General features: G+C 35.7%; 1 protein-coding gene across 2 annotated transcripts in view; it reads right to left on the bottom strand.

Annotated features, from left to right (window-relative positions):
* The window catches only part of USP53 (ubiquitin specific peptidase 53), a 44,966-nt gene that overhangs the window by 4,592 nt on the left and 26,120 nt on the right, over positions 1 to 14,254 (bottom strand). The window contains exon 14 of one of the 2 annotated variants that reach the window (XM_060148658.1): positions 609 to 705. The exons of the other annotated variant lie outside the window; for it this stretch is intronic. Within the exon in view, the coding sequence (XP_060004641.1) occupies positions 609 to 705 (97 nt within the window). The remainder of the gene's footprint in view (positions 1 to 608; positions 706 to 14,254) is intronic. 2 annotated transcript variants of the gene reach the window in all.

Genomic DNA, 14,254 nt, shown 5'->3' with positions numbered 1-14,254 from the left:
TCATGTGAATTGCATAAAATTCAATTAGAGCACAAAGATGAAAAGAGTTGAGGCTCTGCTAAGTAGATAAGAGCTATATTCAAATCTCAACTCCGTTGCTTTGGCCAAATTACTTAATCTAAGCCCCAAATTTTCTCTTTTGTAAAATACCATACATCTCAAAAGAATGCTGTAAGGTTTAAAACAAACAATCATATATTGTACAAGGTACTTTGTAGGCCCCCTATCATTAAGGTTTACATCCTTTTAATGATCCCCAATAAAACATGCATCATAATACTCTAGACCAGCAGTCCCCAACCTTTTTTGGCACCAGAGACCAGTTTCGTGGAAGACAATTTTTGCACTGACTTGGGAAGGAGCGTGTGGTTCAGGAGGTAATGCGAGAGATGGGGAGCGGCAGATGAAACTTCGCTCACTCGGCTGCCACTCACCTCCTGCTGTGCGGCCCAGTTCCAGTATCAGTCTGCAGCCTGGGGCTTGGGGACCCCTGCTCTAGACCCATTGCTTTCAGAGTAGTGACAGGTAGTATGCCTTTCTGATAAAGAGTTCCTATAATACATGCATTTAATTTAAAAGATTTTAGTATTCCAAATAGCTAGGATTACCTTTTTATCAAAGGATTTTTTATTTGTAGATATGATTCTGGGTGGGACTCATAAGATTTATAGGCTACTTCCAGGTTCTTGAGTTCTTTTCTAAAGCCTGAGGAAGGGAATGAGAAAAAATTATTTAAGTGATCTTTTAGACTTTACTCCATCTATACTTCTCCATAATTTACAAAAGATTTTCTATAATCAGGTAATTCTCTTCCAAATTAACAGATGAAAACTAGTTCTTCAAGCCTCAGCTCAAATAATACCTCTTTCCTGAACCCTTTATACAAAATCAATGGCTCTTTCCTCAATTTTTTTTTTTTTTTTTTGGTACGCGGGCCTCTCTCTGCTGTGGCCTCTCCTGTTGCGGAGCACAGGCTCCGGACGCGCAGGCCCAGCGGCCATGGCTCACGGGCCCAGCCTCTCCGTGGCATGTGGGATCCTCCCAGACCGGGCATGAACCCGAGTCCCCTGCATCAGCAGGCGGACTCTCAACCACTGCGCCACCAGGGAAGCCCCTATCCTCAATTTATTATCTCTTGAAAATGTCAGCAATCCCCAAAAAGTGTTATTCCAGATGGGTCATGTGGAGCTGTGCTTCCCCTGTTTACTCTTTACTGACAAAATGGTGGGAAAACGCTACATTTGGAGACAGATGGCTTGAGTTGAAGTTTGGATTCACAGCTTATTGGTTGGTAACTTTATATTCCTAAAACCAACTTTACAAACTTATACCACCTTACAGTCTAGGTTTCTGCCTTTAAGTAATGAGATGCTGATATCTATTTTACCAACGTCACAGAAATATTAGGAACATCAACTGAATTTAAATGGGTGGGAGGGTATTATGATAACATAAAATGTTATCACACCACTAACTAGCTTCCATTTATTGACTGCTTACTCAAGTTGTAAGAAGTTGATAATAATTATTTCATTTAATTTTTACAACTGAACACCTTTTTACTTGAAAAGACAATGAACGAACTTCAGTTATTCAGACTTGAGTATGTGTCAGAAATTTTCTTGAAAATAAAAGAAGTGAAACTGTCACTTCGAATAAAACAACTGGCAGTATTTATTGCCAATGATAAAACTTAACCTTTTAGATGAAAGTAAAGAGTTTTGGAAAATTTGTATTTACCACCATGAGTTCTGTACTTTTCCAATACTTATAAAGACTTCCTGATAATATCTGTGGTGATGTTTTAAAATCTGTTCTTTAAAAATATAGAGAGAGGGCTTCCCTGGTGGTGCAGTGGTTGAGAATCTGCCTGCCAATGCAGGGGACATGGGTTCGAGGCCTGGTCTGGGAAGATCCCACATGCTGCAGAGCGACTAGCCCCGTGAGCCACAATTACTGAGCCTGCGCGTCTGGAGCCTGTGCTCTGCAACAAGAGAGGCCGCGATAGTGAGAGGCCCACACACCGCAATGAGGAGTGGCCCCTGCTTGCCGCAACTAGAGAAACCCCTCACACAGAAACGAAGAGCCAACACAGCCATAAATAAATATATATATATATAGAGAGAGAGAAAAATGGGACTTCCCTGGCAGTCCAGTGGTCAAGACTCTGCACTCCCACTTCAGGGGGCATGGGTTCAATCCCTGGTTGGGGAACTAAGATCCCGCATGCCGTGTGACACGGCCGAAGAAAAAAGGATATATAAAAAAATGTATCCAGATAAATGACCTGGAAAACAGAATGGTGGAATTCACTGCTACGGAAGAGAATAAAGAAAAAAGAATGAAAAGAAATGAAGACAACCTAAGAGACCTCTGGGACAACACTAAATGCAACAACATTCGCATTATAGGGGTCCCAGAGGAGAAGAGAGAGAGAAAGGACCAGAGAAAATATTTAAAGAGATTATAGTCGAAAACTTCCCTAACATGGGAAAGGAAACAGCCACCCAAGTCCAGGAAGCGCAGCGAGTCCCATACAGGATAAACCCAAGGAGAAACACACCGAGACACATAGTAATCAAATTGGCAAAAATTAAAGACAAAGAATAATTATTGAAAGCAGCAAGGGAAAAATGACAAATAACATACAAGGGAACTCCCACAAGGTTAACAGCTGATTTCTCAGCAGAAACTCTACAAGCCAGAAGGGACTGGCATGATATACTTAAAGTGATGAAAGGGAAGAACCTACAACCCAGATTACTCTACCCAGCAAGGATCTCATTCACATTCGATGGAGAAATCAAAAGCTTTAGAGACAAGCAAAAGATAAGAGAATTCAGCACCACCAAACCAGCTCTACAGCAAATGCGAAAGGAACTTCTCTAAGTGGGAAACACAAGAGAAGAAAAGGACCTACAAAAACAAACCCAAAACAATTCAGAAAATGGTCATAGGAACATATATATCGATAATTACCTTAAACATGAATGGATTGAATGCTCCAACCAAACGACACAGGCTTGCTGAATGGATACAAAAACAAGACCCATATATATGCTGTCTAAAAGAGACCCACTTCAGACCTACGGACACATACAGACTGAAAGTGAGGGGATGGAAAAAGATATTCCATGCAAATGGGAATCCAAAGAAAGCTGGAGTAGCAATACTCATATCAGATAAAATAGACTTTAAAATAACACAATAATAGTGGGGGACTTTAACACCTCACTTACACCAATGGACAGATCATCCAAAATGAAAATAAATAAGGAAAGCTTTAAATGACACAATAGACCAGATAAATTTAATTGATATTTATAGGACATTCCATCCAAAAACAGCAGATTACATTTTCTTCTCAAGTGCGCACGGAACATTCTCCAGGATAGATCACATCTTAGGTCATAAATCAAGCCTCAGTAAATTTAAGAAAATTGAAATCATATCAAGCATCTTTTCTGACCACAACGCTATGAGATTAGAAATGAATTACAGGGAAAAAACGTAAAAAACACAAACACATGGAGGCTAAACAATATGTTACTAAATAACCAAGAGATCACTGAAGAAATCAAAGAGGAAATCAAAAAATACCTAGAGACAAATGACAATGAAAACACAACGATCCAAAACCTATGGGATGCAGCAAAAGCAGTTCTAAGTGGGAAGTTTATAGCTATACAAGCCTACCTCAAGAAACAAGAAAAATCTCAAATAAACAATCTAAACTTGCACCTAAAGGAACTAGAGAAAGAAGAACAAACAAAACCCAAAGTTAGCAGAAGGAAAGAAATCATAAAGATCAGATCAGAAATAAATGAAAAAGAAATGAAGAAAACGATAGCAAAGATAAATAAAACTAAAAACTGGTTCTTTGAGAAGATAAACAAAATTGATACACCATCAGCCAGACTCATCAAGAAAAAGAGGAAGAGGACTCAAATCAATAAAATTAAAAATGAAAAAGAAGTTACAACAGACACCCCAGAAATACAAAGCATCCTAAGAGACTACTACAAGCAACTCTATGCCAATAAAATGGACAACCTGGAAGAAATGGACAAATTCTTAGAAAGGTATAACCTTCCAAGACTGAACCAGGAAGAAATATAAAAAATGAACAGACCAATCACAAGTAGTGAAATTGAAACTGTGATTAAAAATCTTCCAACGAACAAAAGTCCAGGACCAGATGGCTTCACAGGCGAATTCTATGAAACATTTAGAGAATAGCTAACACCCGTCCTTCTCAAACTCTTCCAAAAAACTGCAGAGGAAGGAACACTCCCAAACTCATTCTATGAGGCCACCATCACCCTGATACCACAACCAGACAAAGATACTACAAAAAAAGAAAATTACAGACCAATATCACTGATGAATATAGATGCAAAAATCCTCAACAAAATACTAGCAAACAGAATCCAACAACACATTAAAAGGATCATACACCATGATCAAGTGGGATTTATCCCAGGGATGCAAGGATTCTTCAATATACGCAAATCAATCAATGTGGTACACCACATCAACAAACTGAAGAATAAAAACCATATGATCATCTCAACAGATGCAGAAAAAGCTTTTGACAAAATTCAACACCCATTTATGATAAAAACTCTCCAGAAAGTGGGCATAGAGGGAACCTACGTCAACATAATAAAGGCCACATATGACAAACCCACAGCAAACATCATTCTCAATGGTGAAAACTGAAAGCATTTCCTCTAAATCAGGAACAAGACAAGGATGTCCACTCTCACCACTATTATTCAACATAGTTTTGGAAGTCCTAGCCTCGGCAATCAGAGAAGAAAAAGAAATAAAAGGAATCCAAATTGGAAAAGAAGAAGTATAACTGTCACTGTTTGCAGATGACATGATACTATACATAGAGAATCCTAAAGATGCCACCAGAAAACTACTAGAGCTAATCAATGAATTTGGTAAAGTTGAAGGATACAAAATGAATGCACAGAAACCTCTTGCATTCCTATACACTAATGATGAAAAATCTGAAAGAGAAATTAAGAAAACACTCTCATTTACCATTGCAACAAAAAGAATAAAATACCTAGGAATAAACCTACCTAGGGAGACAAAAGACCTGTATGTAGAAAACTGTAAGACACCGATGAAAGAAATTAAAGATGATACCAACAGATGGAGAGATATACCATGTCCTTGGATTGGAAGAATCAATATTGTGAAAATGACTATACTACCCAAGGCAATCTACAGAGTCAATGCAATCCCTATCAAATTACCAATGGCATTTTTTACAGAACTAGAACAAAAAATCTTAAAAATCTGTATAGAGACACAAAAGACCCCGAATAGCCAAAGCAGTCTTGAGGGAAAAAAACGGAGCGGGATGAATCAGACTCCCTGACTTCAGACTGTACTACAAAGCTACAGTAATCAAGACAATATGGTCCTGGCACAAAAACAGAAACATAGATCAATGGAACAAGATAGAAAGCCCAGAGATAAACCCACGCACATATGGTCAACTAATCTATGACAAAGGAGGCAAGGATATACAACAGAGAAAAGACAATCTTCAATAAGTGGTGCTGGGAAAACTGGACAGCTACATGTAAAAGAATGAAATTAGAACACTCCTTAACACCACACACAAAAATAAACTCAAAATGGATTAGAGACCTAAATGTAAGATGGAACACTATAAAACTCTTAGAGGAAAACATAGGAAGAACACTCTTTGACATGAATCACAGCAAGATCTTTTTTGATCCACCTCCTAGAGTAGAGGAAATAAAAACAAAAATAAACAAATGGGACCTAATGAAACTTAAAAGCTTTTGCACAACAAAGGAAACCATAAACAAGATGAAAAGACAACCCTCAGAATGGGATAAGATATTTGCAAACGAATTAATGGAGAAAGGATTAATCTCCATAATATATAAACAGCTCATGCAGCTCAATGTTAAAGAAACAAACAACCCAATCCAAAAATGGGCACAAGACCTAAATAGACAGTTCTCTAAAGAAGACATACAGATGGCCAAGAAGCACATGAAAAGCCACTCAACATCACTAATTATGAGAGAAATGCAAATCAAAACCACAATGAGGTATCACCTCACACCAGTTTGAATGGGCATCATCAGAAAATCTACAAACAACAAATGCTGGAGAAGGTGTGGAGAAAAGGGAACCTTCTTGCACTGTTGGTGGGAATGTAAATTGATACAGCCACTATGGAGAACAGTATGGAGATTCCTTAAAAAACTAAAAATAGAATTACTATATGATCCAGCAATCCCACTATGGGGCATATACCCAGAGAAAACCATAATTCAAAAAGACACATGCACCCCAATGTTCATTGCAGCACTATTTACAATAGCCAGGTCATGGAAGCAACCTAAATGCCCATCGACAGACGAATGGATAAAGAAGATGTAATACATATATACAATGGAATATTACTCAGCCATAAAAAGGAACGAAATTGGGTCATTTGTAGAGATGTGGATGAATCTAGAGACTGTTATACAGAGTGACGTAAGTCAGAAAGAGAAAAACAAATATCGTATATTAACACATGTATGTGGAACCTAGAAAAATGGTGCAGATGAACCGGTTTGCAGGGCATAAGTTGAGACACAGATGTAGAGAACAAATGTATAGACACCAAATGGGGAAAGCCGTGGGGGGGTGGGGATGGTGGTGTGCTGAATTGGGCGATTGGGATTGACGTGTATAAAACTGATGACTAATAAGAACCTGCTATATAAAGAAATAAATAAAATAAAATTCAAAAATTCAAAAAAAAAGTTTTAAACAAGAAGCACTGCAGGTACAATGTTACCAAAAAAAAAAAAAAAGAAAAGAAATGTATCAACATTTGGAAGACTTGCATAATTTAGCAAACCAATATTTTCCAAATGAGGATACATGGATGTTTCAAAATTATGCGTGAGTAAAGGATTTATTCATTCTTTAAATGAATAAATAAAATATTTAAGATTTTCAGGTTTAATGCCTAATACAGCGAATCTTAATAGATATAGCAATAAAAGCTGTTTGAGGTCCTCAATACCTTTTGTAAACAACCGTTCCAGTTAATTGCAAATAGGTGTCTTTTTAAAATCTGAGTCACAACTATTCTGTAAAACTTCCCTTTTTATAACCAAGGAATTGAGACTTAGGGAAATGAAGTGTCCTAACCGATGCCATATAGGTGGTTAAGTGGCAACACTCAAACAAACCCAGGATTAACTGCAAAGCCAGTGCTCTTTCTACTACCTGCAGGCTCTCTTTCATGTATGCCTAAAACACAAGATCATTATACAGAATCTCCTTCTGATGAAACTACGCCATTAGTATGAACATCAAATAACAGGATATACTTTAACATGCTGATGCCCACAGAAGATACCAAAATATATGGCATTAGCTTGAATATTCAATTCATTCCCTATACTTCTGTACAATTCCAGTAAATTTTCCTGTATTTTCCCTTATTTTTAGTTGACCTTTTCATCATGTTAATTTATTTCAGTTTCCTCTCATTCTCATGCTTCTAGTCTACTGTACACCAAATCTGTGAACCAAAGATTGCAAAGAAAACAAAATCAAGTTATTAAAAAAGCAACTTTTATTTTTTAAACAATAGATAACTTTATCTTAGATGCCTTTTTATCTCTAAATTGATGTTCTAGGTACATTTTTTAAAACTACCCTGTCACTCAAAATTCAACTGGAACCTATAGTTGATCATAACATCTAAATATTACTCTATTTAAAAAATCTATATTGGTTATTATATGGCTCTGCAAGTTAAATCTTAGAAGTAATTTCCAAGAAAGAGTAATGTAATATACATGAGAAATTAATACCCTATATGCCATACTGCTCACACAGTAAATGGCAGCTCCCAATAAAAATGAAAAACACTGTTTTTTCTTCTTTTAAATCACCTCCACACTGTCCACCATATTTCTAACTCACTGATCCAAGACAAAATAAGTATAAACTGAGACAAATTCTTCTTACCTTCCCCTCCGCCAACTATTTCTATATCTACCAAGTGCCATACTAATAAAGTCTCAGAAATAAAAGGCAATATAATATATCACAGAGAGTCTCATGACCCTGTAACCTTGACACACTGCCTGAGTCTCAAAAACTAAGCCTCCCTCTTAAGTACGTCAGACAGACAAAAACAAATATCATATAATATCACTTGTATGTGCAATCTAAAAAAATGATACAAATGAACTTATTTACAAAACAGACAGACTCACAGACATAGAAAACAAACTTATGGTTGCCAAAGGGGAAAGCAGAGGGTGGGGGAGGGAAGTAAATTAAAGAGTTTGGGATTAACATACACACACTACTATACGTGAAATAGATAAACAATGAGGACCTCCTGTACAGCACAGGAAACTCTACTCAGTATCTTGTAATAACCTATAATGGAAAAGAATCTGAAAAAGAATAGATATATATATATACATGTATAACTGAATCACTTTGCTGTACCCCTGAAACTAACACATTATAAATTAATTATACCTCAGTTTAAAAAATGGTTGTTAAAAAAAAAACTAAGCCTCTCTCTTTGACAGCTACTTTATGACTAAAGAAAAAAAAAAGTAATATCAGAAGGAATCTTGATTATTTTTCAACCTTTAAAGTTTGAAAAATTTGTAAGTTAAAGTTACATTATAATTTCCCACCCACTGTGATTTTAACTTTGGAATGTTTATTTACTTCTTAACTTATCCAGAACTTCAAGTTTAATATTCACAAATACAAAAAAAATTAAATACTTAATTCTTAAAGATTTCTTTACTTTTATTAAAGTATCCACGCAATGGGCAGCAGGAGGCAGCAGAGGTTTTATAAATATGTTTGAAATTTTAATATCACTATGGCAGGCATTCAACCAAGTGGTTTGACTTCAGAATTCCAACTAACTTAAAAATAGATGTGTTATTTTTCTCTTCTGCTGACATAGACATCCATGTGTCTTTACTGGGAATTTTGGCTTCAGGTTCTTTGCAAATCTAAGATAGTCAGATTTTAACACTTGGCACAGAAAATACTTCAACATCAAGGCAAGATGCTTTAATTAATAATGCTAATTTTGGTACTGTATACAAAAAACCTAAAGCCCAATAGTCAAGAAATCAAAATATATATACTTAATCTGAAAAGGTGACCTAGATTTAAAACAGACTTACATAGCAAGAAGACCAAACTGCTAGTCTAGACACTGTAATCCTCATTCTTGTTGTATCGGAAGATTTCAGACTATAATAATAATACTGCAATTACAAAGTCTAAACATTCAAGAGCAATAACCTAATCAATGACCTGATTTACTATAAAAAGACAGTTAAGCAAAATTTGAATATTTTAGAAAAAAATCACAAAACTTTAACTGTATAAATATTTCTGGCTAAATTTACTACATGCCAAAAGGAACAGAGAGATACTTTAATATGTAATAATCTACCCTATCAGATACTAAACTTGGGGATGATACAAAATAAAAAGGCAAGAGTCAGTAACTTCTTTCCTCACTGGGATTATAATTTAAAGAAAGAGCAAATAATGCTATTTTGCTACAAATTAAATTTCAATACTGAAAGTTTATGGTTTTAAAAAACATATAAACATTTGGTGGTGCTGGGCCACAGCAAGTGCCTCTCGATGGTCTATGAAACTCTTAGAGAAAATAAATTTAGTATGCACAGAAACAAAACCAACTGTGAAAAGTACCTCATTCTTCAGATATACTCTCTAAATGAATATGCTCTGAAGTTTGCAAAAAACATCTTAGAGGAAATAAACTTACGTATACGAATAAACTCTTCCAGTAAAATTTTTTTCATTTACTAATTTTAGGATTTAACAACATTAAGGGTAGTATATTTCACTTAACATAATGGAGGTACAGATTTTTTTACAATAAGAATTAAGGGAATTAACAGATTTTTCTGACCACTGATTAACTTCTTTCACTCTTCCTTGTCATTTGCAAGATCAAGATTCTCAGCTTGAACTAACCCTGACTTCTATGATTAACTGAGATTAAGCCAAGTATTACAGACCCCAAAGTAAATGGCAAAAGTTTTTTGAAAGACCTAATAATTCCTTTGTGATCTGTTATTTACAATCTATAAATATCCAAACACATATTTATTCAGTAGATAACCTTACTCCGTAGAGAAAAGAGTCCACTAGGTATGAACTCCTTCAACTGACTCATCTAACACAATACACACTGAATGGTACCAACACTCACCTTTATCTCTCCCATTACAGAAAAACTACTACTCCCTTAATTCAAAGCTTTCCTTTGAAGTTCCATTCTCACTCTACCTCCAGAGATCTTACTCCATTAATTACTGTTCTGGTCTATTCTTATCTTCACACCTTTCTCACCCTCTGTACATCATTAGTTCCTTACCCCTCTGTAACATACATGCAAAACTAAGCTCTTGGTTTCATTTTTCTCCTTTAGGTAGGGCTTCTTTACTATTCACAGCAAGGGTTTTGACAGACATGTGCACTTATTTACTTCTCTTATTTACTTTTTATTCTACTGTAACCTTTTCTGAAAAACTTTTAATTTGAAGATAATTTCATAAAGTTCAGAGAAGTTGAAAGATATACCTACCTGCATATCCTTTACTCAGATTCACCTATTATTAACACTTTACCCCACTTTTTTTTCTGAACCATTTGAGAGTAAGTTACAAACATCATGACCCTTTACTTCTAAACACTTCAGTTCTACCTCAATCTTGCTTCTATTCTAATGTTCCCTCTATTCTAATGTTTCTCTAATACTGCTTTTACTAGGTCACTAATGACTTACTAACTGCTAAACCAAACTTGGACTTTTTAATCCTTATTCTGCTTAATCTGTGATCACTTTTCTTTTTGAAGCTCTCCATTTTCCCAGTTTCCGTGTGCTAACTCCCTCTCCTGTATTTTCTCATACTTTCCAGCTACTCCTCATTCTTTTCCAAAGTTGCTCCTTCTCTCTACTCTTAGCTCATCTCTTTTAGTCAGCAAACCCCATGTTTCTTCCTTTGTCTATATTTTTTTCCCTGAAATCTCCCATTTTCCTGCATGATGTTGTCCATGTCTACCGCATTCAATTCCCATATATGTTGATGGCTACCAATACATAATCTTTCCTGCATTCCAGACATTTGTTCCTAACTAATCTACTTACCTAGATGACAAGCCAAACAAATCCAAAAATAAATTTGCCATCCTCTCTCACCCCCAAAATTTGTCCCTTCTTCCTATATTCCTCCATTTGGTAAATGGTGAATCCATTTATGTAATACCCAAATACGGCCACCCCCAGCTTTCTCCTTTTCCCTCACTGTGCACATCTGTCACAGAAAGTGACTCCACTGTCCACACATTCTTATAATCTCTCAAATCTTCTTTCTTGACATTGATACTGCCTTAGTTTATACCCTCATCTTTTCTCTCCTAGGCTATTATTCATCTAAATAATTTTTCTCCCACTGCTCCAAATTCACCCCCTACTCCTTTCTAAATGCAAACTGGAGTACGCTACTCTCCTTGTCCTTAGATGCCTTTCCATTTACTTTTTAGGATTTAAAAATAGCATAAAAGTTTCATCATGATTTGGCTTCTCTCTATCCTCTAACCATCATCTCACAATTTCCAGGTATGCATTCCAGCCTTGTATATAACAAACTAGCTGTATCCTTCCAATATGTGATAGTTTCTCCTGACCATGTGCTTTTGAACATGTCATTTCTTCTGTTTTGAATGTAATTTAAGGCATTTGACATTCTCCCCATTAGTGACCCATTTTTAAAAGAGGAGCTAAAATAATCTAAGTGGCATTGTGGAATTTCAACAATGTTCCCAAATAATAGCTTTAGGCAGTGTAGGTATGTTTGTTTGCAGCAGAATCCATAAATATAATAGGCTATATAATATCTCTATCAATGAAAAACTATCAGTGAGATAATTACAATGGCATTGTTATAGATTTTAATTTCTCTACCATCACATAAACTTGTACAGACTAATATTGAAAGCTGACTTAAATGTCAAACAAAATATGAAAATAAAAAATTTTCTAAGGTTTCTTAACTTTGTAAAAGTCTTTTACCTATGGATAGAAAGTCATTCTTCAGGTCAATAATGTAAGTGTACCCCCATTTTATAATTAAGAAGTAGGAGAAATCCAAGAAAATCATACCAAGCCACAAAAAATTAAACTGTGCCTTACTGAAAAAAAGGAAAAAATCCACGCAGGGCCAGTTTTTAGCTTGGAAAAAAAATTCCTATACCCACTTTAACATGTTCTCAAAGACTAGGGGAGGGAAATACACATACAGATACCATAAGGCATGAACATTAATAAAGTTTCCCTAAGCAAACACTAGCTTAAAGAACTATGGTAGGCTTTGAAGTTTATTAAACAAGAAATAATTTTAATGTAATGCAATTTATGTAGTTAAATAAAACGTGGGGTACATAAAACCATAACAAGATACCACTTCATACCCATTAGGATGGCAATTCTCCAAAAAAAACCCCCAGAAAATAACAAGTATTGGTGAGGATATGAAGAACTTGGAACCTCTGCACTGCTGGTGGGAATGTAAAATAGTGCAGCTGCTGTGGAAAACAGAATGGTGGTTCCTCAAAAAACTAAACAGAGAACTGCCACAGGATCCAGCAATTGTGCTTCTGGGTATATACTCAAAAGAACTGAAAGCAGGGATTTCAGATATTTGTACACTAATATACACAGGGGCATTATATACAATAGCCAAAAGGTAGAATCAACCCAAATGTCCATCAACAGATGAATGGATAAACAAAATGTGTTACATCATATAATGCAATATTATTCAGCCTTAAAAGGAATGAAATTCTGATACATGGATGAACTCTGAAGACGTTGTGCTAAGTGAAATAAGCCAGTCACAAAAAGACAAACCCTGCATGACTCCACTTATATGAGGTACCCAGAGTAGTCAAATTCAAAGAGACAGAAAGTAGAATGGAGGTTGCAGGGGCCAGGGGAGGGGGGAATGGGGAGTTGTTTAATGGGTACAGTTTCAATTTGAGAAGATGAAAGAATTATGGAGATAGATGGTAGTGATGGTGGCAAAACAATGCACATGTACTTAATATCAGACAATGGTAACTTAAAAATGGTTAGAATGACAAATTCTGTGGTGTATATTTTACCACAATAAAAAAAATTAGTTTTAATTGGCTACATACATACTATTTCATATTAAGTGGGGAAACCCAGAACAAATCTATTATAGCAATGCACTCCTAACCATCGAAATTTCTATGACCTTGTGTTTTTATTAATATCAGGAAGCAAGCATCATTTTATAAAGAGCACTGAACTTGCAGTTATTGTTCAGTTTTTACTGACTTCTGCTGTTGATTTCTGGCCAGCCTTTTACTGTTTCCTGTAATACTTGGTTACCAGACTTTTATCAGATTTTTTAAACAGGCGAGACATTTTATATGGGAAAGGAAGGTTATTTCCTTAATATAAGTGTTTCCTTCTGATATTATACCATTTGATGAAAACAAAATAATTAAACATTTAATCATATTCAATATCTGCAACCTGAAAAATAATCTCCACAAAAGCCTTAAGGATGATAAAGACTAAAAACAAATTTTAAAATGTGTTCTTCATGGCTATTTTTTATCGTGAAAAACTATAGCCCTTCTAATCCTCTGAATTCTAAAATTTGAAGACAATGACTTTGATTCCAACCTCAGTAATCCCCTTGCTCATCATTTTCCTTGATTCCTGTTCCCCAAATCCTTCAGGTATAACCTCTCAGTAACAATGCCGAATTCTGTAGACAAACATCTAGTTTTCTTTGCTTCTGGGCCTCTATGTGTTGCTAACAAATCACCTATAATAATGTCACACCATTACATATTTACTGTTTCCGAAGTGAACTTTTCTAGCAGGCTGTTTATCAATTTTTCTATCTGTCCTTAACGCCTGTGGTAGACATTAGGACCGTTCATACATATTGCAGTGCACCAGCAAATTACCCTTTTCCACCCTCTTTGAAATTAGGCCTGGCTGTTAAGACTTGCCTTGGCCAGTCAGATGTGAGTGGAAGCACATTTATCACTTCTGGGTTGAAAGTTTTAAGAGCTTACATGTGATTCACTATGTTGTGTCCCCTTCAATCTCCTCTCCCCCCAGTAC

Source organism: Lagenorhynchus albirostris, chromosome 4 (assembly GCF_949774975.1).
Source record: "Lagenorhynchus albirostris chromosome 4, mLagAlb1.1, whole genome shotgun sequence".
Classification (NCBI taxonomy): Eukaryota; Metazoa; Chordata; class Mammalia; order Artiodactyla; family Delphinidae; genus Lagenorhynchus; species Lagenorhynchus albirostris.
The sequence above is the reverse complement of the archived record's forward strand: the minus strand, read 5'-3'. Positions and strand labels throughout refer to the sequence as shown.